The sequence below is a fragment of the Cutaneotrichosporon cavernicola genome, assembly GCF_030864355.1.
Source record: "Cutaneotrichosporon cavernicola HIS019 DNA, chromosome: 1".
Lineage (NCBI taxonomy): Eukaryota > Fungi > Basidiomycota > Tremellomycetes > Trichosporonales > Trichosporonaceae > Cutaneotrichosporon > Cutaneotrichosporon cavernicola.
The window spans coordinates 378,645-404,084 of NC_083393.1; the positions used below are offsets into that span (position 1 = coordinate 378,645).

At 57.7% G+C, this 25,440-nt stretch overlaps 9 protein-coding genes across 9 annotated transcripts; 2 read left to right on the forward strand and 7 right to left on the reverse strand.

The window, feature by feature from the left end:
- Positions 1–7: 7 nt before the first annotated feature.
- On the reverse strand, positions 8–3,850 carry CcaverHIS019_0101490 (uncharacterized protein; the record flags this gene model as incomplete). The annotated part of the gene is made up of 14 exons (XM_060597111.1): positions 8–1,206; positions 1,257–1,610; positions 1,659–1,939; positions 2,528–2,580; positions 2,618–2,701; positions 2,741–2,817; positions 2,852–2,922; positions 2,954–3,124; positions 3,156–3,258; positions 3,289–3,346; positions 3,378–3,490; positions 3,521–3,641; positions 3,672–3,784; positions 3,817–3,850. 14 exons carry the CDS (start codon positions 3,848–3,850, stop codon positions 8–10), a joined length of 2,832 nt encoding a protein of 943 aa, XP_060452697.1.
- A 1,381-nt stretch (positions 3,851–5,231) lies between these two features.
- On the reverse strand, positions 5,232–5,943 carry CcaverHIS019_0101500 (uncharacterized protein; the record flags this gene model as incomplete). The annotated part of the gene is made up of 3 exons (XM_060597123.1): positions 5,232–5,423; positions 5,481–5,819; positions 5,896–5,943. 3 exons carry the CDS (start codon positions 5,941–5,943, stop codon positions 5,232–5,234), a joined length of 579 nt encoding a protein of 192 aa, XP_060452698.1.
- Positions 5,944–7,811: 1,868 nt separating this feature from the next.
- On the reverse strand, positions 7,812–8,729 carry CWC15 (uncharacterized protein; the record flags this gene model as incomplete). The annotated part of the gene is made up of 3 exons (XM_060597134.1): positions 7,812–7,824; positions 7,858–8,111; positions 8,253–8,729. 3 exons carry the CDS (start codon positions 8,727–8,729, stop codon positions 7,812–7,814), a joined length of 744 nt encoding a protein of 247 aa, XP_060452699.1.
- Positions 8,730–8,965: 236 nt separating this feature from the next.
- Positions 8,966–10,045, reverse strand: CcaverHIS019_0101520 (uncharacterized protein; the record flags this gene model as incomplete). Its single annotated transcript, XM_060597145.1, has 1 exon — positions 8,966–10,045. The coding sequence occupies one exon, from the start codon at positions 10,043–10,045 to the stop codon at positions 8,966–8,968; it is 1,080 nt and encodes a 359-aa protein (XP_060452700.1).
- A 269-nt stretch (positions 10,046–10,314) lies between these two features.
- On the reverse strand, positions 10,315–12,306 carry CcaverHIS019_0101530 (uncharacterized protein; the record flags this gene model as incomplete). The annotated part of the gene is made up of 3 exons (XM_060597156.1): positions 10,315–11,913; positions 11,959–12,106; positions 12,158–12,306. The coding sequence occupies 3 exons, from the start codon at positions 12,304–12,306 to the stop codon at positions 10,315–10,317; spliced, it is 1,896 nt and encodes a 631-aa protein (XP_060452701.1).
- A 2,564-nt stretch (positions 12,307–14,870) lies between these two features.
- PGM2 (uncharacterized protein) lies at positions 14,871–19,790 on the reverse strand (the record flags this gene model as incomplete). Its single annotated transcript, XM_060597167.1, has 8 exons — positions 14,871–15,391; positions 15,473–15,586; positions 15,711–16,275; positions 16,390–16,800; positions 17,323–17,392; positions 18,186–19,266; positions 19,303–19,583; positions 19,615–19,790. 8 exons carry the CDS (start codon positions 19,788–19,790, stop codon positions 14,871–14,873), a joined length of 3,219 nt encoding a protein of 1,072 aa, XP_060452702.1.
- An 819-nt stretch (positions 19,791–20,609) lies between these two features.
- CcaverHIS019_0101550 (uncharacterized protein) lies at positions 20,610–21,701 on the forward strand (the record flags this gene model as incomplete). The annotated part of the gene is made up of 2 exons (XM_060597178.1): positions 20,610–21,065; positions 21,096–21,701. The coding sequence occupies 2 exons, from the start codon at positions 20,610–20,612 to the stop codon at positions 21,699–21,701; spliced, it is 1,062 nt and encodes a 353-aa protein (XP_060452703.1).
- Positions 21,702–22,586: 885 nt separating this feature from the next.
- Positions 22,587–23,029, forward strand: CcaverHIS019_0101560 (uncharacterized protein; the record flags this gene model as incomplete). The annotated part of the gene is made up of 2 exons (XM_060597189.1): positions 22,587–22,892; positions 22,934–23,029. The coding sequence occupies 2 exons, from the start codon at positions 22,587–22,589 to the stop codon at positions 23,027–23,029; spliced, it is 402 nt and encodes a 133-aa protein (XP_060452704.1).
- A 53-nt stretch (positions 23,030–23,082) lies between these two features.
- On the reverse strand, positions 23,083–24,459 carry CcaverHIS019_0101570 (uncharacterized protein; the record flags this gene model as incomplete). Its single annotated transcript, XM_060597200.1, has 3 exons — positions 23,083–23,356; positions 24,104–24,310; positions 24,362–24,459. 3 exons carry the CDS (start codon positions 24,457–24,459, stop codon positions 23,083–23,085), a joined length of 579 nt encoding a protein of 192 aa, XP_060452705.1.
- Between the last annotated feature and the right edge of the window lie 981 nt (positions 24,460–25,440).

The following is a 25,440-nucleotide window of genomic DNA, read 5'->3' on the forward strand; positions in this document are numbered from 1 at the left end:
GCTACTTCTAATCGCTGTCGTCGCTGTCCTCCACACTACTGTCGTCGTCGTCTGCAACGCCGCTGGCGAGACGCCGCATGCCAACACCGCCCTCAACGCCTGCAAATCCGCCCAGGCTGGCATTGAGCGCGGCGTCCGTCTCTCTAGCAAACTCGTCTAACGCGGCCGCCGCAGCGTCCGTCGCGGCAGTCTCGCCGTCGTCGCCAAAGAGATCGTCGCCCTTGTCGTCAAACAGGTCATCGTCGCCGAGCTCGGCCTGGAGCATGGCAGCCATCTCGTCGTCGGGCTCCTCAAGCAGCACCTCGTGCCCAACACCTTCGACTTGAACTTCGACATCGACATCGCCATCACCATCACCATCGTCGCCAAAGAGCCCGTCGGCGTCGACGTCCATGTCGACGTCGACCTCGATCTGCGGCATGGGAGTGTTGGCAACAGCCGTGCCCGTATCGCTCTCCCCGTCGTCGGCATCGCCGAATAGGTCGTCGTCGTCGTCGTACTCCTCCGCAGCTGGCGTTGCGCCAAGCAGACCGGGAGTGGCGGCTGGAGTGGCATTGCTGTCCATCTCCCCCTCCTCCTCGAAAAGGCCGTCGCCATCGTCCACAGGCTCCTCGGGCGCCTTGGGCGCTGCGGCCTCGGCGGCGGCGCGCGCGTCCGACTGCTCCTTCTCGATCGCGTCTAGGATCACCTGGCGCGCAGCGACCTTGGTGCTGATGTCGTCCTGCAAGCCCTTGATCGTCTCCTCAAAGCGCTTGGTGATGATCGGGTTCCCGCCCGTGAAACCAGTTCTCTTCTTCTCGATGAGTGTCTCGAGCTGCTTGATTTCGCCCGTGTATTGCTTGATCTTGGCCTTGCGTTCCAATGTCTCCTCGTCGTCATCCTCGGCGCCGCCATCGTCCTCGTCCTCCTCGTCTGAAAGGCCGTCGTCTGACCCTTCGTCCGAGCTTCGCTCCATCGTCTCCATGAGCGCAGCCTGAAGGTCTTGGTCCATGTCGTCGTCGTCCTCCTCTCCCTCCTCGAACTCGCCCTCCTCCCCTTCCTCGTCGTACCAGTCTGCGCCCGTAGCGACGGAACCAGGATCCTCGTACCCGTCGCCCCATTCGGAAGTCGCCTCACCCTGCCGCCAGCCAGCGTACGGATCCTCAGCCGACCATTCGACGTAGTATGAGTCTGGGACCTCGGGGTCGTGGTGGACGTCGATGAGATCTACGTGTAAGTACAGTACATATCGAGGAAGGTCACAGGCAACCACTTACCGATCTGGGGGTTGTCGTCCGCATCCTCGTCCTTCTTGAGCAGCTCCTCAACCTGCTCCTCGACGACCTCGATGGTGCGGCGCGATAAGCGTTTTCTGAATCGGCGCTTGCGGACATGACGCATCGGAGGTGTGATACCGTGTGGCCAGATATAGTCGTCGACGTTAAGCGCTGATGCGGTAATGCTACTCTCGTCGCGCACAGGATTCTCAACGAGGAGCATCTGCGAGATATCGGCGGCCTTGAACAGGTGTCGGCTATCGTGTGTCTTCTGCGCCTCGATAATATTGGGCAGATCAACAAGTTTGGCCGAGTACGTCACGCCGTTGATCTTGAACGCGGCTCGGCGGGTGTCTGTCATCAGCTGACACCTTCTCCACAGCTGCCCTCCCTTCTACTCACCGAGAAACTTGAACTCGACACCATCGAGGCCCTTGCCCTTCCCTCGCACCAAGTCCCGCAGTCCCGGCTCGCCACCAACTCCATCTGCGACCTTCTGCGGTACGCGCAAGATGAATTGCTCCTCGAACGCCAGCGGCTCGTCGGGATGTTCGTCCAGTTCGCGGTCATATTCGCCAAGGAAGGAGTTTAGGCGTCCTGCCGATGCGCTGGCCTCTCCACCAGCCTTGAAGCTAATCTTGAGCTTGGTCGGTGCAGCAGAAGCGCGCTGGCTGATACGCGAGCTGGAGCGCGCGCCACCCGCTCCCCTCCCCCTTCCTCGGCCGCGGCCAGTACCCCTCCCCCTTCCACGGCCTCTACCACGCCCCCTACCACGCCCGCGTGGGTGAAACTCGTCGCCGTCTCCTTCGGGGGAGTTGAGGCTGAGATCGGTCCCGTCCATGTTGATGTTATTGTGATGATGTATGAAGACAATCACCTCAACATTGTCTGTGTCAACATGTGTGGCCATGTCAATATATCCCGAGCCTCCAGCTATTCCCTTGTATGGCGATCCTTATTGATTCCACCCCCATATAGCGCATCCCCTATTAGGTCATCCCCTTAGGGGTTCCATATATCCAGGATTGCGTGTGTATCCCCATGTTTATGTCATCCTTTCCACGTCACAGTCTGACAGGCCAGCTACATTTTGATCCCGCCCTCCACTCGTCAGAGTGGGGCAGGCTGCAGGATAACAAGCAAACAACCATGCATTTGGACAAGGAACGAACTATTCTCGAGAACGCAATGGAACTACAGGAAATGGGGGGCAAGTAAGGGAAGGACTGTAATATATTGCAGAAAAGCTTTAGTATCTGTAAGAGGCGTACGAGTTGCGGGGGTTCCAGGCCTGAGTGGCAAACCAGCTTGCCTCGCCCATGTTCTGCGGTTAGCTGGAGACGAGGTCGCAAGCGGCTCACGTTCCAAGCGCGGTAGAATAGGGCCAGTGAGAGGAGGTTCATAAGTGCGGCAATGAAGGAGCCGTTGACAATGTTCTTGGACGCCTGTTGTAAGCTACCACCTTCCATACTGTATATGCTCACCTGGCACAGAGGCTGCGACGCGACAAAGAGCACAGCCTGTCCCGCAACAAGGGCACTCGCGCTGCCGAGTAACCATACTGCTATCAGTTATCTCCGAATCAATCAGCTCACAAGCGGGCTCGCGTTCGTGCATACGGTACTCGGCGACGTAGAACATGGTCAAGAAGGTAGCGACTAGCGCACTAGAATCAGCTACAGCGAGATGTAGCTCACAAAGCGGGCCAGACGAGTATAACCGTGAAGAGGGCAATGCTGCGGATCTCGGGGTCGAACGCGAACACGTGAGTCCAGCGGTACCCCGTCGCGAGGGCGAGGTAGACGGTCACACCAAAGGTGGCGGCCGAGCCGATGCTCAGAATGCCGAGATACACCGTCTTCCTTTCACTGGGTTTAGCAAAGTCAGAAGAGAACATACTCGTAGGAGCCCCACAGCACCATGGTGTTGCAGAGGAGCAGCCACATAAGCATGGCGACGACGGCGAGGTGAAGAGCAGAGAGAATCAGGAGGGCGGTGGAACCTGATATCAGAACGTCCTCATCAGTCTCACCTTGGAGTAGCATTGAGGACTGCGTGATGGCTTGGAGAGCCGAGTGGAGGGCGAAAGTCTATTGTCAGTCTTGTTGCGGGGAGGCATACAACAAGGACGAAGCTGAATTCGGTAGTCCCTACGCCAAGAAGCTTGTTCTGGAAGGAACGGAACACTAGCGCGAGCGAAACGACGACAGAGAAGAGAGACACGATGACCAGCACTGTATCAGCTACACAGCGAAGGCACATACGAATGTCGCCTATGCTACCGCGCGCCCCAACATGCGGAATGACGCAGTTGGCACCGAGGCCGGTGCCGGCAGCTATATGAGCCTCGCGCGCGTGCAGGTCCGACGCGAGGGTTGTACTAGTCTGTCATCAGCCCACTCCGGACGAACGCACTATGTTGTAATGAGCAAAGAAGGCGGAATTGGAGGGGAAGAGGGTGGTGAGTGCGCCAGCGTCCCACGCTGCCCGGAAGAGGATATTGCACACGGGCAGCGGAGCGTGTTGGCCTGCGTTAGCTCACTGGGGGTGGGGGACGTACAGATCCAAGAGAACGAGCCGTATGGCTCAGGCATAGTGACAGTCTAGTTGATACAGTACACGACGTGAAGTGTTGTGTGTTGGCCTGGTCGGTGGCGTACGCACAGACCTTGCGGCATGCTCATGCGACGGACCGTCCTGCGGCCGACAGGATAGAAGATGGGCGACTGGGAACGTCAGAAATGATGGGGTCATCAGTGCACCCGTGACCAGCTCGAGCTAGTCAATGGCAAGAACGTAAAGAGGGCTGGATGTGGGAGTCGGGAGTGAACCGATCTCATCAGTGGATCCAACGGGTCTGTCACCAAACTATGGGGTTGCGGAATGTGTGGCGGTACGCCAGAACGGAGTTGCAATGCTGTGTGGGCAACTGGTGTCTGTCACTGTAAGTATCAGCTTGTCAATTGTCAGCTTGTCTATTGTCAACTTGTCAGAACTGTGGGAGGCTAAAGATGATTAGGAGATTAGATCCACCATTCTTAATCACGCTCCCATAATTACCTCTAGATGCCTCTGGCACGAACGTGGTTCATCCACACTCCCGCAAGAGCTGGTGGCGGAGAGTACTGCCTTCCAACCCAGGGACCAACTGTCAACGCTTGGCGAGGACTGCCACCCTTCCTTCACTGCTGCGTCTTACCCCATTCCATTCCATCCCCCTTCCACCTGCACTCGCAGGAGATGACGTGCAATGTCGGCCGCCCAGTCATCAGGCCAAACCATTCTGAGTATGTTTTCATGCCGCCTCGAATTGTCCCAAAGGCACGGCGTGGCTTGGCAGGTTGATGTGCTTCCGGGTGCCTCTGAAGTTTCAGGAGTTGATGTTTGGTGCTTGGCGGGAAGCATTGAAGCAAGCTGGGCCCGTCAGTTGTACACACCGTCCTCATGCAATGTTCAGTCGGCGCCAGAAGCTTTCATGAGAACCTTTCGAATGTTATCAAGTAGAACTCCCTCACCAAGGCGTTTATTACTTGGAAACAGTAAGATTGCAGCAAGTCAGAGGCACCGCGTTCCTCGACTCGACTCCCGTTATGAACAAACGTCACCCGAATGAGAGACGGGACGTGCCTTGACCCCTCACACAGCTTTGCAACCTACTGTAAACCAACCAGCTGACACAGGCTACGCACAGCCAAAGAACACAAACCACGCCAGCAACACACTGCAAAGGGCAAGCAACACGGCAGCAATACACATCGACATATGCAACACAGTGGCGCGCCCTAACAAAACGAGTGCATGCCGCTCCGTCACAGACGGAGCACCTAGCCAAAAGACCTAGGGAGAAGGGGAGAAAGGTTCGTGACAATGGTGTGGAGAGAGTCGTGCGGACCGGCTTGGCGCACAGTGATCACCTGGATCGAGCGCAGACCAGGCCTCTAGAGGTTCCGGCCTCGTCGCGGGACCAGCCAGCGTTTAGTGAGCAGTGCGGCGCTTCTGGTGGGCGCGACGGGCCTTGGTGTCGGCCTCCTCGGTGGCGTTGGCGCTAGCGGTGGCGTTGGCACCGGTCGAAGGAGCAGGGGCGGCGGTCGCGTTGACGGCACCGACAATCCACTTCTGGTTGTCGTTGAACTCGAGGCACTTCCAGATCTGGATGGTGGCACCCTCCTGCGGATTGTCAGTCATGATTCAAATATACAGTGCCATGAGAGGCTTGCTACTCACAACACCCTTGCCCTCGTGGAGGTCAAGGCAGTAGTCGGCATAAGTCCACTGGACCTGGAAGATCGAGTTGTTCGAGGGCGAGATAAAGTCGAACGACTGGTGGTCGTTGCAGACGGCGCAGTCCCAGGTCTGGGCGAGGGTGCCGTCAATCTCAACACCGTCTCTAACGTCCATGCACTGCTTGCCGTTCTTGATCTTGCCGTTGACGTCCGAGTACTTCCAGATCGAGGAGGCACCCTCGCACTTGCCGAGGACGAGGTTGTCGCCGTTGGCAGTGCCGTTCGAGACGACGCAGAGGTCAGGGAAGGCAGCGGGCGAGATGGTGTAGGCGGCCCACTTCTGCAGGGGTGGTCAGTTTCTGTCTGTACTGGTGTGGTATGGTATGGAATCAAGCGTTGGTGCTATTGATACTCACAGCCGAGACGAGGGGAAGGAGAGCAGCGAGAGCGTACGAGGCGATCATTGTTGGTTTGTGTTGTGTAGAGGAAGATGAGGAATAGAGTAGAGGATACAGACTATGCTTTGAGAGAGCGTGTCAAATAAAGGAGTGTTGAAGAGAACGAGGTAGCGGGTTGACGAGGCAGAGGAGGTTTAGATAGGGACTGGTCGGTTGTTGGTCCGTGCTAAAGAGAGAGTGAGAGTGAGAGTGAGAGTGAGAGTGAGAGTGAGAGTGAGGGTGGTCAAGTAAATGGTAGAAAGGGGGAGTTTGTTAGACAAACCAACTCGAGCGACAAATTGAGTAGGGTCATGTGTTGGCTAACCCATTGCCCGCGTCGTCGCTCTCCTTGCTCCCTTAGACAGCCTTGCTCACTCTGTACCCCTTTTACTCGGCCTCTCCTCGCCCCAATCTGGCCCATTGGTGCTCATCTCTCCTTGGTCCCCGATCTCCCATCCCCTCAACGACTGTCTTGGCATCCGTCCATTCCGCCAAACCAATGACTCCGGCGCGTTCTGACAAACTCCTCCTCAGGGCTATAACCCTACGGCCCGCCGGGTGGCTGGCTGGGCAGCGATTCGTAGTACATACTAACCCTAACCCATTGGTGGGCGAGGAGAGAACTTGCCTTCAAGGGGAGAGTAACGACTGACACCGTACGGGATCCCTTGATCCCTTTACTTCCTGAATAACGCGTACCAAGTTATTCAGGGTTTCAGATCAAAGGCACAACAGCAGAGTAAGAATTCGCGACTATCAGGGTAATTTCGAGGGTGCCTGGGCATTAAAGACGAGGTCCTTTTATACTCATAGTCAACCACGGAATTCCTTTCCGTTTGATAAACCATTACAACACCTTTTGACTATGGCTTGGGCCTCCTTATTGTGAACAACTGTTATACTGACGTACTGGCTCATGGTTGATTTGGATGGCTTGGGCCCTGTCTTTGCCTTGTCTTGGATGCGAATCGAGTGTCCTTTCGAGGTTTGACCAAAGTGTGGGGCCGTGGATTGTGGACTTGTGGATCAATGCATGTGTGAATATCTGAATCATGAATCATGGACACACCACCTTGTGTTGAATGAAATGCTCCATATACGCAACGAGTTGAATGGATACTAAATAACCAATGCACAGTGACAGCCGTGTGTTCATTAGGCAGGTTAGGAGGGCTGCCAGCTGCCAGCTGCCAGTTGGGCTACTCAGCTCCTCCGTATCTCCATATCTCCGTTTCCCTCCCTCCGTAAGCCGTGTTTGACTGCAGAACTTGGACGCCAAGCCCACGGACTGTGTGTGGCATTTGCTCAAATGCCATACAGTGCGCGAGCTTACGACGCGCTGCTTCAGCCAGGGACCGGTACGGCGTTCGTCCTTGTGCTGATGCCTCATCCGGGTACCTTGCGCCATGCCAACACACCACCATTTCGCCGACTTATGACCGTCCGTGTGGCACTTGAATATTCAGGTTACCTGAACCGCGTACAGTGGCTCCATCTGGGTGATAACAACGGGGGATGACGCGACTTGTTGTTCACGTCCGAGGCATATCAGACAAGATCAACAATCCATTCTTGGTGAGTTGCGTGTAGATGGTGCTATCTGCAGCAGGAGTTGAGGAGGAGAGATTAATTTCATCTCAGGCTAGCGTGCTTGAGATGCCGATGGACACCAACAGGAGAAGACGAGGGCGGAGAACTTCGTTATCAAAGGTATCCCGGCACGACCGCAGATCTGGCTGCGGCAGAGACGGGTTGCGGACTGATGACGGGGAGAAGAGGTTGTGCGAGGCAACATGTCTGCTCGTCAGTGACCGTCAACACCAGCTCGTTTGGCATCGCATATATGTGCATCGACTACAGACAACAGAGCCTCCAGGCCTCTAAACCCTAGGCCACTACTTGATGAACCTGGCGTCAACGTTCGTCAGCACAACAACTCACTTCTGCATGAACTTCTTGTGGAACTCGGACCGCAAAAGGTCGTTGACAAACTCGCCCTTCTTGGGCTTGTCGAGCGTCACCGCCTGGTTCTTGAAAATCACATCGTCGTCCCAGCGGCGCTTGACCGCGAAGCCTGCGGACGATGAGGATACTGCTGGAGTTTGGCCCAGAGCAGCTTGGAGGTTGAGCAGTGGATTGCCCGTCGCGATTTCCTCGTCGCGGTCGCGGGCTGCGCCCTCGTTCGCCTCTGCTTCCTGTCGTCAGCTGGACGTGCCTGGGGGTAGAGAGGGCAGTGGATTTGGAGTTGGAGAGTGTGGTGGTAAGCAGGAAATGAAGGTGAGAGTTAGGGGGAAAGGAAGATGGGAGGGAAAAAGAAAGGAGGAACGAGTACGCACCAACCGAGCCTTCTCCTCGGCCCGTTCAGCCTTGATCCGCGCCAACTCAGCCATGAGCTCCGCAGTGTCGTCATCGTCGCTATCCGAATCATCATCGCTGTCGCCCTCATCGTCCTCATCCTTCTCTCCGTCCTCATCGTCCTCGTCCGACGAATCGTCGCGATCCAACTCCGCAGCCTCCTGCAGCACCTTCCGGCGCTTCGCCGCCGCCTCGTCCTCCCCGTCATCATTCCCATTCCCAATCACTAATGGAGGCAGTCCCGCTGCCTTGCGCTTCTTGTCATCTGCGACCCGCTCAGCAGCAGCCAACTCCGCGCGCAGGTCGCGCCGCGCAACGTCGCTCGAAGTCGTTTGGCCCGGTTGACGGAATTTCAGCTTGGTGTGCGAGGCCAGGGCGAGCTTTGCGACTTGCTGCGTGCCGGCCTTGGACTCTCGGCCCATCGTTGGGTTCCATGTTGGGCGGTGGGCTTGGGACATTGCGTGTCGTTGGTGGGAAGGGGGTGGATGGGAAGTGTCAAGATCTCGATTGAACAGTTCGAGATAACAACTCCATACCTCCAACTTGGTGGCAAAACGCCACGTGGTCTGATTCATTTACTCCCGCTCCACCCACTCCTCCATCTCCATTGTGATCGATGGACAAGAACAGCTGTTGCGTTACGCTGCGGTCAAAGGCGCACTTTGCAAGCTACGATACGAACCCATGCATCTATCTACTTCTTCTCGAACCACCGCCAGGCCGACTTGGCCGTTGGCTCCTCCTTCGTCTCCTTCTCCTTCTTCTCCTTTGCCGCGAGCGCCGGCTCAGCCTTCGCAGCCTGGACCCTAGCCGCAGCCGAAGCCGCCTTGGACGCGACGGCCGCCTGGCGAGCCTCAGCGTCCGCAGCGGCCTTACGGCGCGCAGCCTCAAGCGCGCGGTTCTTGAGCATCTCGAGGCGGCTAATCTTGTCCTCGACGACCTCCTCCTCCTTGACATGGACCTCCTCAACGGCGACAGCCTGCACAGCAGCGGCGTTAGCCGCCGCCGCCCGCTTGGCTTTCTGCGCAGCGAGGTCGCGCGCAATCTGCGCTTCCTCGGCTGCGACTTCGGCGCGGAGAGTCTCCTCAGCCTCCTCGGCCGCCTTCCTCTCCCGTGGGTCGACAGTTGCCTCAGTGATCAGGTCCTTGAACTTGTCCGAGACGCCCGAGAGACCACCGAAGAAACCGCCAGAGAAGGATTCGAGCGCACGAACGATTTCGTTGTCCTCCCGAATCTCGCCGTACGACCGACGGTTGCCGTAGCGCATGTAGCGGAATTCCCGGAATCGGCCAGTACGCGGCTCGAGAGTAAACTTGATGGTGCGGGGCATCTCGCCTTCGGTTGCCTCAATGTCGTCCATCGATTGGGCAGGACCGAGGGCCGCCTGGACCTCGGCAAGCGTCACGCCGCCAGTCGACTCGGCCGGGTTGTACTTTGGTGCGGGGATCTCAAAGTGTTGCTCCCCCTCCAGCTCGATCGGCTTGAGTAGCGTCACGAACATACGGTTGGCGGGGCGCAGCGTGTCCGCGTCCTTAAGGACTTCGACGTTGAGGACTACACCGTACTTTGCCTCGATGGCGCGCACGATCGCAAACGCATAGGTCATGTTCCGCATGCGATCAAAGGTGCGGATGGCCAAGTTGACTTCCCCCTTGGCGTTCGCGAGTTCGGGCGCGGGGATCGCCACATACGTTCGAGACGAAGCCGCACGTGATGTCGACGCGAAGGAAGCGCGCGCGAGCGCCGCAGCGCCAGTGCGCGAAAAGGTCGACATGGCAGGAAGAACGAGATGAAGCAGCAGTGCCGAACTGGACTTTGCATATGATCGGCCAAAATCGAAATCGTCGCCGTTCAGACAATCTGCTTCCGCAATCGTCCTCCTCCACTCTGGGGTTTCCTAATCCAAGTCTCCTCTTTCTAATCGACTTGACAGATCCGCAAAAGCTGGTTATGACAAGGTGACATAAGATGGGTCGTATCACAACATCCCTACAAGATGGAAAATCCTACGAGTGGTGGTGCACCACAGTGTCCCGGCCCCAGTTAACCCTTGGACGCTAGTTGGGCTGGAGAAGGAGGTGCGGCCGATGCAGCCGATGCCGTCGCGGTCTCTGCGTTCCTTTGGCCGGTTGGAAGAGGTGGGGCCTCGTCGCCGCTACTTCCCGACCGGTCAAAGCTAAACTCGAACCCGCCGAGACCCGAGACGTTGCTCATCCCAAGTGTCAGGCGGGAAGGGTGAGCCTGTTCCGAGGCTCGAGAAGAACCGTCTGCGTCGACGTTGGGGGGGACGAATGGGAAGCGACCGAGGAACGAATCGGCAAGAGAGTGGGCCGAGGCGGTAGTGAGAGGACGCCCACCAGGGGCAGTACTGGCGCCTGCGCCGGGAGTGGCCTTGTAGGCTGTAGGAGGAGCAGAACCAATCTGTGGGGAGGAGAGGTCGGTGTTGGACGCATTGGTATTACCAGATGCAGGAGGGATCATGGGGAAAGAGCCGAGGAGCGAGTCGTTGCCAGTCGACTTGTACGAAGACATTGACTGTAAACGTTGTCGCTCATAACCGGCAGGGAGACTGGGAACTGGAGGCTGGTCTTGAGGGCTCAGGAACCGGCCATGGTTGTGGTTGCTGGTACCCTGAGTGGACACCGAGGCACGGTCGTATGCCAGCGATCCCATCGAGAAACGGAGGTCGGTCGGGCTCGGTTGGGATACGTTGCCCTCATCATCGAATGCCCGAGATGCCAGCGACGTGCTCGACTGCGCCGGAACACCACCAGCGTGTGGAGTCGCGGTGTTGGGAGGCGTCAAATTGAGCATCTCGGCATGGCGTTCGGTGAAAGGATCAGACCCTGTAGACGACGTCGTCTCCTCACTAACGGTTTGCTGCGTATCAAACGAAACGGGTTGTTGAACACCAAACTGGACCATCTCGGCAGCCTGAAGACGACCGACCTGCACAGCCTGGCGCGTCATGATCTTGGGCACGTCGATGTGGAGATCGCCAGTAGCGCCCGAAAGGAACGAAGGGGTAACCGAGATGCCGGACCGGAACGAGTCGCGTGACGAGCTACCCTCTCCTAACAACTGGTTGTGGTCGGCCTGCTGCATAGGGTTGAGACGCAGGTCGAGGTCGGGAGCACGGGCTGGACGAGGTGGAGGAGCACGGGGACGCCACAGGTTCTGCCGCGCCTGATCAAGAGTTCGTGCCGCAGCCGCTTGCTGCGTTGCGTTCGATGGCTGACCTGCGCGGGCTGTGGGCGAGTCTTGGCTTGGGACGAAGTGAATAGGGACGACATTGGTCGAGTGGCCGCTCTCGGCACGGTCTGTCGAGAGGCGAGCGTGGTCACTGAAGGGGTCGCCCGAGCCACCGTTGTCGGGGTGGTTGGGATCCGCGTTGATGGCCCCGCGCTTGCCGTAGACGCGCACCGTGTTGCCGTTGGCGTCACGATACTCGTGTTCGACAGGTGCGTTGGGGAGGCGCTGCGACGAGGACTGCGAGCCGTTGCTGGTGGAGGAACGCGCACCGAACTGTGCCGACTGATGACGCGAGGTCGATGGTGAACCGGAATTGGAAAGATGAAACGCCGAAGACTCGCCCTTGCGAGCGCGGTCCGCGAGGTCCTCGAGACGGGCAAGGTCGCGCCTCTGTCAAGTCAGACAATTGTCTCTCGTTTCCGTTTCCTTACATACCTTTTTACGCCGAAGCCACCAGAAGAGACACAAGCTCGCGGCGACGATCACTGCACCGACAACTGGTCCGGCAATCACGCCTGGATTAACACCGCCGCTGCCCCCCGAGACAGTATCACATCGGACCGTCGCGCAAACATTGCATAGCCTGGTTGGTGAGCTGGGTGCGGGAGACTGTGGAGTTGCAGCAACAACTTACCTGGGGACTTGAACACAAACTTGGTTCTTCTTGCACGAACATCGTGGTATTTCAGCTGGGCAATCGATGCAGTTGCCTGATTCTTGCGCCTGGCGCGGCCACAGCTGGATGGCAGGGTTGGGCGTGACAATCTCGTTGATGATGTCCATGGTGCCGAGTCAAGGAGAAGGGGATTGGTAGGAAAGGAGAGTGAGAGCGAGGTGGAGAGTCCAAGGTATCGAACCCTAGTGTTTCCGGCGACGTCGACGAGGGGTGGTCGACAGCTGGAGAGTGAATGGGGAAGGGGGTAGGGAGGCGAAGGCTAGGTGCTGGCGTAGGCGGTTCTCAGCGGCGCGTTGGGGGCACAGATGTGGTTGCCAATGCCTGCCGAGTCACCGCCGGATGGGAGGGTCGGTGCGTTGACGAGCGCTGCCGAGTGGAAGGGAGAGAGCGACGTAGAGAGGTTGGATACGGGTTGCGATGGAGAGATGAATGAAGGTAATGACAAGGAGGTGGTGTGATGGTGGTGGTTGTGCCGGATTGTTGGATCCTGTTAGGTCGTGTTGAATGCAACTTGGTAGCTTCCTAGAGTGGTCTGTGTGTTGATACTGGCAAGGATCCGCTCAACACGAGGGGTTTGCTACGACGCTCTAAAGCGGCGAGGCAGAAGCTAAGCAGAGGGCAAGGATACAAGTCGAGGGCACCGAAACTAACGGGGTCGAGACTGAGGGGGGTGGGGTGGGGATTCGTCACGCGTCCTGGATTCCGACTGGCGGTGGGAACGGCACTGTTTGATGAAGAGACCTGGGGAGGTATGAACCGTGCTTTGACGAGTAAAGGAGGATGACTGGAGAGATCAAGTTGGATGAAGGATGAGAGGAGATGATGAACAAAGGCTGTAGAGTGACAAGTTGATAGTGGTAGTGGTAGTGGTAGTGGTAGTGGCAGTGGCAGTGGCAGTGGCAGTGACTTGGGAGGGTGAGTGCAGGGTTCCATCAGTTGTATGGGCTGGCACACAGAGAGGGAAGGTGGGATCAGAGCAAGGCTCAAGGGCGGTTGGGGTATTGGAGGTGGAAGAGGAAAAGGGGTGGAGGAAGGGGGGAAGGGAGGGAGGGAGTGAGGGAGGAAGGGAGGAAGGTAGAAAGGGAGAAGGGAGGGCTAAAGGTCAAGGCTCAAGGTTGCGGTGTGTCTGGTCTCAGGCACAGTTTGTACACCTTGTCAAGAGTCTGGGCACGATGGATGGGCAGGCCGACGACTGGCCCTTTCCAATCCCTTCAGGCCCCCCAGGCCCTCCAGGCCCCCTCATGCCCCTCAATTATCTTCATCGTACAGTGGACATTTTATGGCCGCCTAGGGATTAGGGTTCCCAAGCCTCTCCATGCTCCAAATCACACTCCCTTCTCCCTGGGATCCCTGGAATCTACAAGCGATCGCTGCCAGCTTGTTCCAGCTGATCCGTTCTCCAAAGTCTGTTACTGCGTAATGTATCATATGCTTTGCCTTAATCACAGCGAGACATCATGTGCAACCAGTCAGATCCGGTGGCGGTGGCGCCGGATTGAATTGATGATATGGTGATGACGGAGCTTCACAGGCCCAACCTTGGCTGCTGGCTGATATTAACCCTCAGAACGGGGACTCGTGTGCCACGGCTGAACCATTCCAGCAGAGATGCCGGCAGGCGGAAATGAGCCATCAGCCATCAGCATTACAATATTCGAGTTGAATGCGGGCTACCTGCCTCTTCAATAGACGACCAGTTGGGCGTGGATCGTGGATAAGCTATACTTGGCAGTGGCTGGTTCCTCGTCGCCCATACTGTACAAGGGTACAAGGTACCCTCGTCTCGTGTCGCAATCGAGTTTCGAGGTTCAAAGATCAAGACCGGCCATCGGCACCGTGCCGGGCGGCTGTAGCGGAATGTCTCACGGGTAAAGTTGTCATGTCATTTCATCCCCACACCCACATGTAGTGGTAACACCGCGTTCCAACTCTGCGGAGCCGAGAGCGGAAGACTGGCACGAAGCAGGCTTCCACGCTTCCACCCGGGCGCCGCTGGCGGTCCGGTTTACGGTACGGCATGACGTCCCGGATTCGAGGGTCAGTTGGACATGGAATCGCCCCCACCCTACTTATGCCATAAGGCAGGTCTGGGTCTAGGTCCTGTCCGCAGCCTTCCAGCTGCGGGATCGATATAATGGATCCAACGTTTACAGACTGTGGAGAAACCGGTAAAAGATCCGCATCTGTAGGTTCCTCATCCTACGTTGGGCGTCGTTGGGCCATCCAGAGTCCAGACCAGAATCGCAGCAGTGGAGTACGCGACCACCCCCACCCCCCACCCCGGTTCTTCCGCGTTCCTTTTACTGTGACGCGCTCTGATATGAGATGAGTGATCAAATGGATCGAACCACCATTACAAGCAGGCACAAAGACACGCGTTCCAGACCTCGTTGTTGCACATCACTGGGGGCATGCGTGCGTGGCAGCATTCCTTAGCTCTTTGGCTAAACCCTCGTTCCTGCTCTTGCATCACAACGAGCCGACGAGCCCTCTACAGATGGCCACTATCACGCGCCACAGCACGCAAAAAAAGACACCGGGCTTGAGCTAACCTTGGGCTTAACCTTGGCGGCTTTGGGCCGTGGAGACTCCGTACAGCACTCCACTTCAACAACGACGCGTCCGTCATTTCATGCATTCTTCGTCACTCCCGTCGTGCCTCAAACATCAATTAGGTGATAACGGTCGGCTTGTCACGCTTGGTGAACTCCTGCAGCTTGGACGTCGCAAGCGCAACCTCAATGAGTGGCTTGAGGCCCACCTGCGCGTCGTCACCGTACTCGGACTCGTTACGGCTGTACTTCTCGACGTACAGGCGCACCGTCGCGCCCGACGAGCCAGTGCCAGACAGGCGGAAGATGACGCGCGAGCCGTCCGTAAACTTGATGTACAGGCCCTGCTTCTTGCTCACAGAGCCGTCGATCGGGTCCGTGTAGCTGAAGTCGTCGGCCGATCCGACCGTAAACGTAGTGTCAGACGTCGTTGCCTTGAGCGTCTGGCCCACAAAGTCCGGGGACGCAAACAGCTTGCGCAGGTGCTCCATCATCGCCTCAGCACCCTCAGACTCGACCTCCTCATAGTCGTAGCGCGAGAAGAACGAACGGCCATACTTCTTGTAGTGGGCAAGGAGCACATCGTTGATCGTCTGCCCAGGCTTCTCCTCGTTGGCCTTGGCAAGAATCGACAGCCAAGCTGGGGTGAGTCACTGTTCCAGAATGTGTGGATTGTCCAAGACCTCCGGAAACGAGCCCGAGACAAGGCAATTTTACTCACCGACAATGGCCCAAACTCCGTCCTTCTCGCGAATGTGGTCGGAACCGGTACCGAACGACTCCTCACCACAAATCGAGAGGCGTCCCGCGTCCATAAGGTTGCCGAAGAACTTCCCTGGGGATTAGCGCAACACACGGAGAGGGTGGTCAAGAAAGATAGAGCCACAGCGGCGATCGCCGTAAGCCTGATAAGGCTAATTGCACCTCCACCACACCTCCACCTCCACTTCCATACTCACATCCAGTGGGCACCTCGAACACCTCAACACCCTTCTCCTTGGCAACAAGGTCGATGGCACCCGACGTAGGCATGGAGCGCGCAAGACCCTTGAGGCCGTTCTTGAAGTAGGGGATGGCCTTCTCGGCCCAGTCGGCAATGATGGCGACCGAGTCCGAAGGCGTGACGAACGCCTTGGCGCCGTAGATCATGTTGCGGTCACCGTCACCGTCCGAGGCGGCGCCAAAAAGAATATTACCAGCGTCAACCTTCTCGACGAGGGTGCTCGCGTAGGTGAGGTTCGGGTCGGGGTGGAGGCCGCCAAAGTCGGGCTTGGGGTCGCAGTTCTGGATCGAGCTCTCGGGAAGGCCGAGCTCCTCGACGAAGATGGCGCGGCCGTATGGCCCAGTCACACCGTTGAGGGCGTCAAAGAGCACCGAAGGCTTGGGCGAGGACTCGTGGAGGTACTTCTTGATCATGTCAAAGTCGAAGATCTCCTTGAGGAGCTTGACGTAGTTGATGACGCTGTCAACGATGGTGACCTTGAGGGGGCCGTGGGTGAACTCGCCGATCTTGGAGAGGTCGAGCTGGGGTTAGCCGAGCGAACGAGCGCAGCGAGTGAGCAGAGCTGTGAGCGCGCTCAATGTCTGCAGCGCGGCCAGCAGCTAGGCGCCACAGCGCCACAAACAAATCACACTCACATCCGGCAGGTCGACCGACTTGTACTCCTTGATCGTCGTCGTGATCTTGTAAATGCTGTCCGTGACGTCCTCAGGCGCCGGTCCGCCATTAGCCGTGTTAAACTTGATGCCAAAGTCGTTCTCGGGGCCGCCGGGGTTGTGCGACGCGGTGAGCAGAATACCGCCGTCCGTCTTGAGCTCGCGGATGAGCGCTGACACTGCAGGGGTGGACAGGATCGTGTCCTGGCCAATGATGACGTGCTTGATGCCGTTGCCAGCCGCAAGGCGGAGGATGGCCTGCGACACCTCGGGACTCCAGTAGCGCCCGTCGCCGCCGACGACAACCGTCTTGCCCTCGCTTCCGCCGGGCATAGCGCTGAAGATGGCCTGCACAAAGTTCTCGGTGTAGTGCGGCTGCTGGAACACCTTGACCTGGGAGTTAGTGCGTTGCAGGTGAGGAGGGCAGGCGTGCACATCAGATCATTGCCCAGAGGCGAGCCTGAGAGCGCTAAGAAGGAGAAAAGGTGAATAGCCTTGTACATGGGCGAACCAAGGCGATGAGCTGCACTCTACCTTGCCATCCAGCTCGGGCCGGGTGGAGGAGATGGGCAAGGATCCGGGGTCTCACCTGCCACGTCTGCGACAAAGTCTCCGAGGAAGGCAAGTCGTGGAGTATCCCCGCCCGCTGCGGCTGGAGTCTTGGAGGTGTGGAGCCGCGCTGCACTCCCACACTCTGAATGATAGCCACGCTCGGAACGAGCAAGCAAGCAAGCGATGCGAGCAGGGGCGCCGGCGCACCGCACCGTTCCTGTTTCGCACCTTGCATAGCCCCGCCTCCCACAGCAGCAACTGCAGCGCGGCCGCCAGCTCGTACACTGCTCCCCCTCTCCTCCTCGTCCTCCGTCCCCCATCCATCATCCTTTACCTCCCTCTCCCACCATTCAAGAAGCTCACCTTCTTACGAAGACCCGAGGTACCGGGCTTCTGCCCTGCAAATGGTGTAGTCTGAACAGTCTGGAGCGACCTGTTATCAGCTCTGTACTTGTCTGTTTTAGACGAACATTGTTGTGAATGAAGAAGAATGAGGATGCAAGTTGTGAGATTATGAGGGTGGGGTTGATGACGCCTACAAGCCAGTTGGTCAAACCCCAACTGGCCAACCCCACGCCCGTTCCTGGAAGAGCCGCCGGCCCGCTCACCCACCACGTTTACGCGGGAGTTGGTCCCGCTCTTCAACTCGCCGCTCCACCGCCCACCCCCACCCCGATCTTTCTTTCATTTCGCTTTGCGCTGCATATCTGCATCACAATCACTGCCGTAATTTTACGTAGCAGTTGCGCTTCCAAACTCTGCAGCAGCTAGAATCGCACCTGATAACTGATAGCATGGCAGAGTTGGATGGTCCGAGCCCTTGAGCGCCGATCTCTGCAGATCGCCCCATCGCCCCATTGTCGGGGTGACCGGTCCGCTCTGGGGCTCTGGGGCTCTGGCGCTCTGGAGATGGACAGGCGCCGATCCTGCCGACATCAGGGTCACTTTCGAGCCCCACCAACGTACTAATTGATCAAGCAGAGAACAAGTACGCGCCAGCAACCCATGTCTTGGAATCCTGCCGCAACACTAACTCATCTGATCCGTTCTTCCGCTCATTATCTCTCGTCCCAGCTCTACCTACATCTAAGTCTACGTTCTAATGTTTGAAGAAGAAGTCGACTCGCTTGTTCCCCACGTCGGTCGTGGTACGGAGATACTCCTCCTTCTGATCGGCTGACCAGCTATCCCACATCCTGGTCTTTTGTTTATTACGCCAGACGTACCACGCCTTGGAGAACCAGAATCCGACAATGGTCGCGCAGATAATACCCAGCAAAATCCGGTTTCCGCGGTGGTAATGGGGCGCGTCGTCGGGCTGGTAGATATTCGACGCGACCAGAGTCGCACTCTGCACGAACATGTTGTACACCGAGCTGGCGACTGTGCGCGTGCGTACCGATCCGGCATTCATGGATGTCGTGGAAACAAGGATCGGATGAGGGTATGGATACGCGATTGTGAGGGACAAGAGCGCCCATTTGCCCCACTTGTCCAGCGAATCGGGTACGAGGACGATGGCAATGAAACACACGAGGAGCCAGTACTGGCTGATTGAGGCGACGAGGAAGCGCTCGCCGACCCGCCGCGAAGTGTATCCCAGCATGAGGATTGTGAGGATTGTGACAATCTGCGAAGGGATCTGGAGGAGGTTTGTCTGGAACGTGTTGAAGCCGAGTCCGCGCAAAGAGAGGGTAAAGTACGCCTGCACTGTGCCAGGCGCAATGCCCCAGAGTATGCCGAGGAGGTATACTGGCCAGAGATCATAGTCTGTCAAGCTGAGCCAGAGCTGCTTGAGACTCAGGCCCTCACGGTTATGCATATCGCTCTTGGTTGGATCGTCGCGGATGACCTTGTTGACGATAATCGTCTCTTCGCGGGGAGAAAACCATGGTTTGCGCCGCCATCGAGTCTTGGTCTGTGTTGGGCCAGGTGGCATCCAGAAGAAGGCAAAGACGCCAATGAGGAACGTGAGTGCGCCCTCGATACCAAAGAGCCACCGCCATCCGGCGGTGCTAGTGACGTGCCGGAGCTGGAGGAGGCCGGCGGCGAGGAACGCGCCGAAAATGTTGGTGGCCGTGAGCGAGATGTAAAAGTACGATAGGCGGATGGTGAGTTCGTTGGCCGTGTAGTAGTACGACAGGTACAGGATCGTGTCGGCGATGAAGCCGCCCTCGATGAGCCCGATCAAGGCGCGGGTCACATAGAAGCCAGTGACGCCAGTGAGCGCGCTCTGGCTTATAGCAACGACGCTCCACGACATCATCTGGATCGGGATCCAGACGTCCGACCCGAGTTTCTTTGAGACTGAGCTGGTCAGCACGATTAGAGAGCGAGACGCACTCATCTGGCTTGGAAGCTCGGCAAACAAGAATGCACAGTAGAAGATTGTCTGCCCGATGTTGTAGTTGTATGTTGTGAGTCCGAGGTCGTTGAGCATGTTATCGCTGAGAGCGTTTGATATGTTGCTCCTGTCCAGACAGAGGCATCCGAAGAACACGCATGCTGCCAACGCCACGCGGAGGTCGATCTTGCGCAGAAGAATCCTCTCCTCCTCCTCGGTCCATGTTGCGGTAGGATCCCAGCGATGCTTGCTCTCCCAGCTGTCTGGGGGTTCATAGAATCTATCGTCAGAGTTGCGGGGATGGTGCGCACTTTTGGAGCTGCTCAGCACTCGACTCGGCCGACTTGAAGAGGCTGACGTCCTTGACTCTCTCCTCGTCGCTGGAGTAGTCCGACTCGACTCTAGGTGGGGCAGTGACGCCCGGGGCGTTGACGAGAGGATTCGTCAAGCCTGAGTTGTCAGATATGAGGGGGGGTGGGAGGGACATGATGCTGTGCTTGCCATATCTGTCCCCGCCACTTTTATGTGGCCCGAGAAGCTTATCGACACACAATGTCGAACGACTCGCGATCGCCCAAAGTCGCCATTCCCCGTTGTGGGCAAGGGTACGCGATAACGTCGCACACTATGAAAAAACCATATGCATCACCGCGTCGCCACAGTACGCCAGCGGTCCAGCACTGTTGTGTCTCGGATGTAGAGTGGCGGCGACTTGGTCACTAGACGCGGGCCGTGCCTGACTCTAAACTAGTGAATCAGGTTACGACATGTTGCGGCCAGATCACACCATCACACCACCAGCACGTCCACATGTCTGCTTTGTCGTCATGTGCACGGCCCGGCATACAAACGTGCGTACCCCGTGGGCTGCGTTTATCAGGGGTATTGGGCAAGTATCGTGCCCCAGGCAGTCGATGGCGAAAGAGAGTGTGCTGAACTCGGCATATCCACGGCGTCTTGTTGCTCAGATCCTGTGCTAAGTCGAGGTGGCGAGATGTGTCCCATACAAGATCCACTCTCAGATGGACAGTACTGACGGGTGCCACTCCTCGCCAACTTGCCGGCTTGGGAAGCCGGGATGTACAGGCCCGGAAACGGCATTGCTCACACAACCATGTCACATATGCGACTGCCATTTGCGGTCGATACGGCGAGACATGGCGTGACGTCGTCAAACAGGTGGGGTTCGGTTATCAAGTGGAGCTGCCGAGTAGAGCTGTCGGGGGGAGCTGTCAACTGGAAGGGTATATCTAGGTCAAGGACAGTTGAACACAGATCACCTCAACCAGCCGTCAACTGTAGCAGGATGGCTCCAACCGCAGTCGAGACCAACCCGGTCACCACCGTCGAGTCGCTCAAGACTCAGCTCGCATCCACCCCCCTCGTGGATCTTCGTGCCTACCCACACTTTGACAATACGCCTGGTATCGGTACCGAATTCCGTTCTGGCGGCCTGCAGATCGCCGACATTCTATCGGACCAGGCCAAGCTTGCTGCTCTGGCCCGCCTGGTATCCGAGCGCGGTGTCGTCTTCTTCCGCGAAGCGGACATCACTCCCGACGAGCAAAAGACCCTGGTCCAAGCTCTTGGTGAGGTGGGCGGCAAACCACCCTCATCAAAGCTACACGTGCACCCCCTCACCCTTCCGGGCCAAGTGGAGGGTGACGAGATCAGCATTGTCAGCAACAAGTTTGTCTTTGGCGATAAGTTTAAGCAATCAGACGGCGATATCCGGAACCGCCGACGCGGTCGGGACCAGTGGGTGAGTATTCTTTTGGGCGGGCTGACATAGCACTCGGACATTACGTTTGAGAATGTGCCCTCGGACTATGCGAGTCTTGTGATACGTACCCTCCCCACAGTGGGGGGCGATACACTCTGGGCGTCGGCGTACGATGCCTATGATCGCTTGAGTGCGCCTCTCCAATCTTTCCTCGAGAGCCTGAAAGCGGAACATTCGGGCGAGAACTTTCTGCGTCTCAACGCCGTGTATGGCGGGAACCCAGTCCGCGAGCCCCGCGGTGCGCCCGAGAATGTGGGGCAGGACCTGCTTGCGGTCCACCCGGTGATCCGTACCAACCCCGTCACGGGATGGAAGGGCTTGTTCGTCAACAAGGCATTCACGACCCGTATCCTTGAGCTTAGCAAGAGCGAGAGTGACGCGCTGTTAGAGTTCCTGTTCGACCACGTTAGCGCCAACCACGACATACAGGTGCGGTTCCGGTGGGAGAAGAACAGCCTCGCTATCTGGGATAATCGGTCGACGTTCCATGCTGCCACGGCTGACCTCGATGGCGTCCTGCGGGAGGGTACCCGTTCTGTGTCGCTTGGCGAGCGGCCGTTCTTCGACCCTCAGAGTAGGAGCCGGCGCGAGGATCTCGAGGCGCGGGCAAAGTAGGGAGTTAGCGAGAAATTATGAAGCATTCTTGTTCGATTCGGGGTTGTGTCAGGATGAGGTACTTGTAGGAGCAGGGAGGTGTGCCCGCATTTGAGGCTCTCTCATGTCGCACCTCTGTCACCGATACAAGGGTGCGAGGGCACGAAGCTGCGCACCCGCCACGAGGCGTCACCGCCAGTCACCCACACTTGACAATCACATGCCACCTCTTGTTCTTGCTTCTGTCACACTCCATGCCAACGTTCAGTATACACTGGTACACTCACAAGACGAATACCTGTCCACTGATTCACTGAGCCCAGGTTCCAAAGCTCGACCGTCGGATTCCTTGGTGTTTTCCATCAGTCGGGACCAGGTCCGTGCGAGGGGGCGTAATCCCTTTCAGTACGACAAATGTGACAAAAGTCAGGCTCGTCCGAGCTGCTCGTTGGATTGAAATGTTACAGGATATCTTCAGAGGCATTAGAAAAGGGTTAATGGGACATGTAGGATGTGACAGAAGCCACGAGGAAAGAGGAATGAGTAAAGGGCAAGGTTTGCACGGCTTGCGGCTTTGCACGTCTGGCCGCTGGCCGATCCATCTTACTCAAACTTGGCAACCATCACACTCACACTCTCAAACTCACACTCACACTCACATCTCTGATACGACTATACGAATTGCTTCTCAACCTTCTACAGTTCACAATCACACTCTCATTGCTCGGTCCCGATTCAACACAACGTCAGTACGACCAGTACCAGCAACACTAGCCACACCAGCCCAAGCAAAACAGCTCAACATCGTCTCTTCTTAGTCATCTAATCATCTTCACTACCTTCCCTCCTCCTTCCTCCCTCCTCTACTACCTCCTCCCCCCCCCCCCCAACCCACCCCCAACCACCATGGGCCTCATCCTCATTATCGTCATCATCATCACCGCATACGGCACCGACCTCCTCCTCCAGCGTATACTGCACACTACGCACGAGGAAGCCGATCTCCTACGCGCGATTGACGCCCTGGCGGATGAAGTCCGTACCCACCGCGTGCGCCAGAATTCTGTCGACCGCGAGGTGGCCCTGCTTTGCGCTGCGGCGGACGGGGACGTCAACGAGTATAATAAGATTCGCGAGGAGAGTGGGACCGCCACCCCCGAGGAGATGGAGTCAAGTATCAAGGCCAATGGTACCGGGCCAGATGCCAGAAGCGTAAGCCGTCTCCCAAGTCTGCGCTCACCCAGCCATTCAAGAAGTCGCAAGCTGCGCGCCGCTCCCAGATCCGCCTCGCCGTCGCCGCCAGCCTTGCCTTTGGTGCCCTTATCGGCTCTTGCCTCGGCCACCTCTAAGTAGTGAGGGCGGCCATGTACAACGTCCCCTGTGCTCATACATACAAATAGACCTAAATGAAAGCCGCGAAGGCGAGACCGAACAATAATGCCGATGGGTTGAGAGTTATCCTCCCAGCAGAGGCGCGCCGCACAAAGTTGTCCATGACGTAGACGTCGTAGCTGCCAACCGTGCCGCGGTGGCACTCTTTATCGCCTGTTGCGGCGATGTAGGCGTTCAGGCTGAGATCGATGCGGGGGAGGGAAGCGCAGGCTTGGCAGCCTTCCCAGAGGAAGAAGGGACCGCCTTTCATCTTGATCTGAACCCCATCTTTCCAGATTTGGACTCTGGTGTCAATTGGGGGTTGTGGGGGTTGTGGGGGTTGTGGGGGTTGTGGAGGAGGTGGGGGGTGGAGGGCGGAGAGAGCACGAGGAAGAGTGGGAGTTGGGGAGACGAAGGTGGGCCGGGGGGGGGGGGGGGGGGGGGGGGGACAGAGACGGGGAGGAAGGTGGATAGATGGGGGTTGATAGATCAAGCCGTCCCAGCGGCCCAACACGCCCAGCATCAGCACTTCATCGCGGCTTCACAAGCCGCGGCCGCACAATGCCCCGTACAACACCCCGCGCCCCGCACCCCGCGCGGCCCGCAGCGTCATAGCGATCAACATGGCTCTCCTGATCGCATGGCCGCGCCTCGCCTTGGCGAGCTTGGCCTCCAAGTCCAAGTCGAGATACACGAGCGCGAGCGAGTTGCCGAGGGCAGAGTTCGAAAATACGTTGGCAAATTGGCGAGGGAGACGACGTCGCGTCCGCCTCGCCTATCGCATCGGGTCAGGGGCGAGATTGGCGCATCGAGTATTCGAGTTGCGAGCTGCCCACTGCACCCACGCGCTCAGGTTCCGCTCGGATCAGGCCGAGTCTGGTCCAAGTCGACACCGCACTGGCCATCACCCGCACTGGCCGCTCGCCCACGCCGCCTGCCTCGCGCGCCGCTCTGCCCACCGCTGCTCTTGTCTGCTCTCTGCGCTCATGCTCCTCCTCGCCCTCCTCGCCCTCCTGGCACCGACTCGCTGCGCTCGCTGCGCTTGGACTCACTCCCTTCCGCACAGGTTCTCAAGCCTGGACGCGTAACCGTCCGAGTTGAGCCAGGTAACGTTCATGGCCACGACGGCGTTGGTGTTCAACTCCTTGACGCTCTGTCCGCAAGCAGACGCCCCTTCATTAGTAGGCTTGGCCCATCCGGGACCGCCGGCGGCCGCGTCGCATGCGGGGTGGTAAGGAAAGTTGGCGTGGTCATAGTAGCTGTTGTCAATGGCGAAATTGACCCTGGCGGCCTGCGTTAATAGCACCTACTACGTCACGTTCAGGTTTGGGAAGGTGAAGAGTGCCTGCGATGCGGAGGCGGAGGTGGGGCCCAGTAGAGCCAGGAAGAGAAGCGAGATGAACAGCATCAGGAAGAAGGAGGGAGGTTGTGGTGCAAGGAGCGTGGTGGCGCGATGGCGTGGTGGCGACGCGGGCTAGGGCTAGGGTCGCGCGCAATGTGCGAAGAGACGCGCGTGGTCAAGTGTACCCGGTGTATGTCCGGGTTGGGGATCCGGGTTGATTGGTGCGATGCCGGAACACGGATGCCAAGTGGAGCAGAGATAGCAAGCAAGATCAACAACAGTTGTTTCCAACGGCGATTCGACGCCTCTACGCCCATCAACGCCTCGGAGGCTTGCGGGCGGCGCATGTCATCATGACTCGGAACTTTGTCTTGTAGTGTAATAGATTCTACTGGCCAGTCATTCAGGTAGTTTAACAGTTCGAAAATGACCTCAGGGGTGGGAACACATATCGTGCATAGGGGGTTGACATGTCAGACGGCCCGAGTGACGTGAGGCGTGAGATCGCGTGAGAGGAACCAGATTGATAGCAAACATGTTGGTCAACAGCCAACAATAAGTCACAGGCAGTAACAAAAGAGTAAACAACCAAACTTAATCTTTGATTACAATGATTAGAGTTTCCGACTTTCCGACAAGTTGTAGGTCGGGTGTTTCCGGACGATTTGGCATCGGGAGAAGAAGGGAAGACAATATGAGCATGGGTGATCTTGGATGAATGGGTGATATGGAATGAGATTATGAGAGCTGAGAAACAACTAACAACCCCCCCGGCTAGACTAAGCGACATCAGAGCTGTCTGTGCACTGACGATCATACACAGCGCCCTCCACTCCGTGATCACACGACAAATCAGGCGGGAGATACCGGCGTCTTCGGCGGGTTTGGAAGCTAGAAGACTGTAGCTACTCAAACAGTTGATGGGGGTTAACCTCGGTGCTCTCGGTGTGCTCGGTGTGCTCGGTGAGCTCGCCCCGGGACACAAGCCCACTGTTGTGCTCGGCCTCTGACGTTGACGGGCGAGTCTGGCTGGCGTTGGCTGACGTG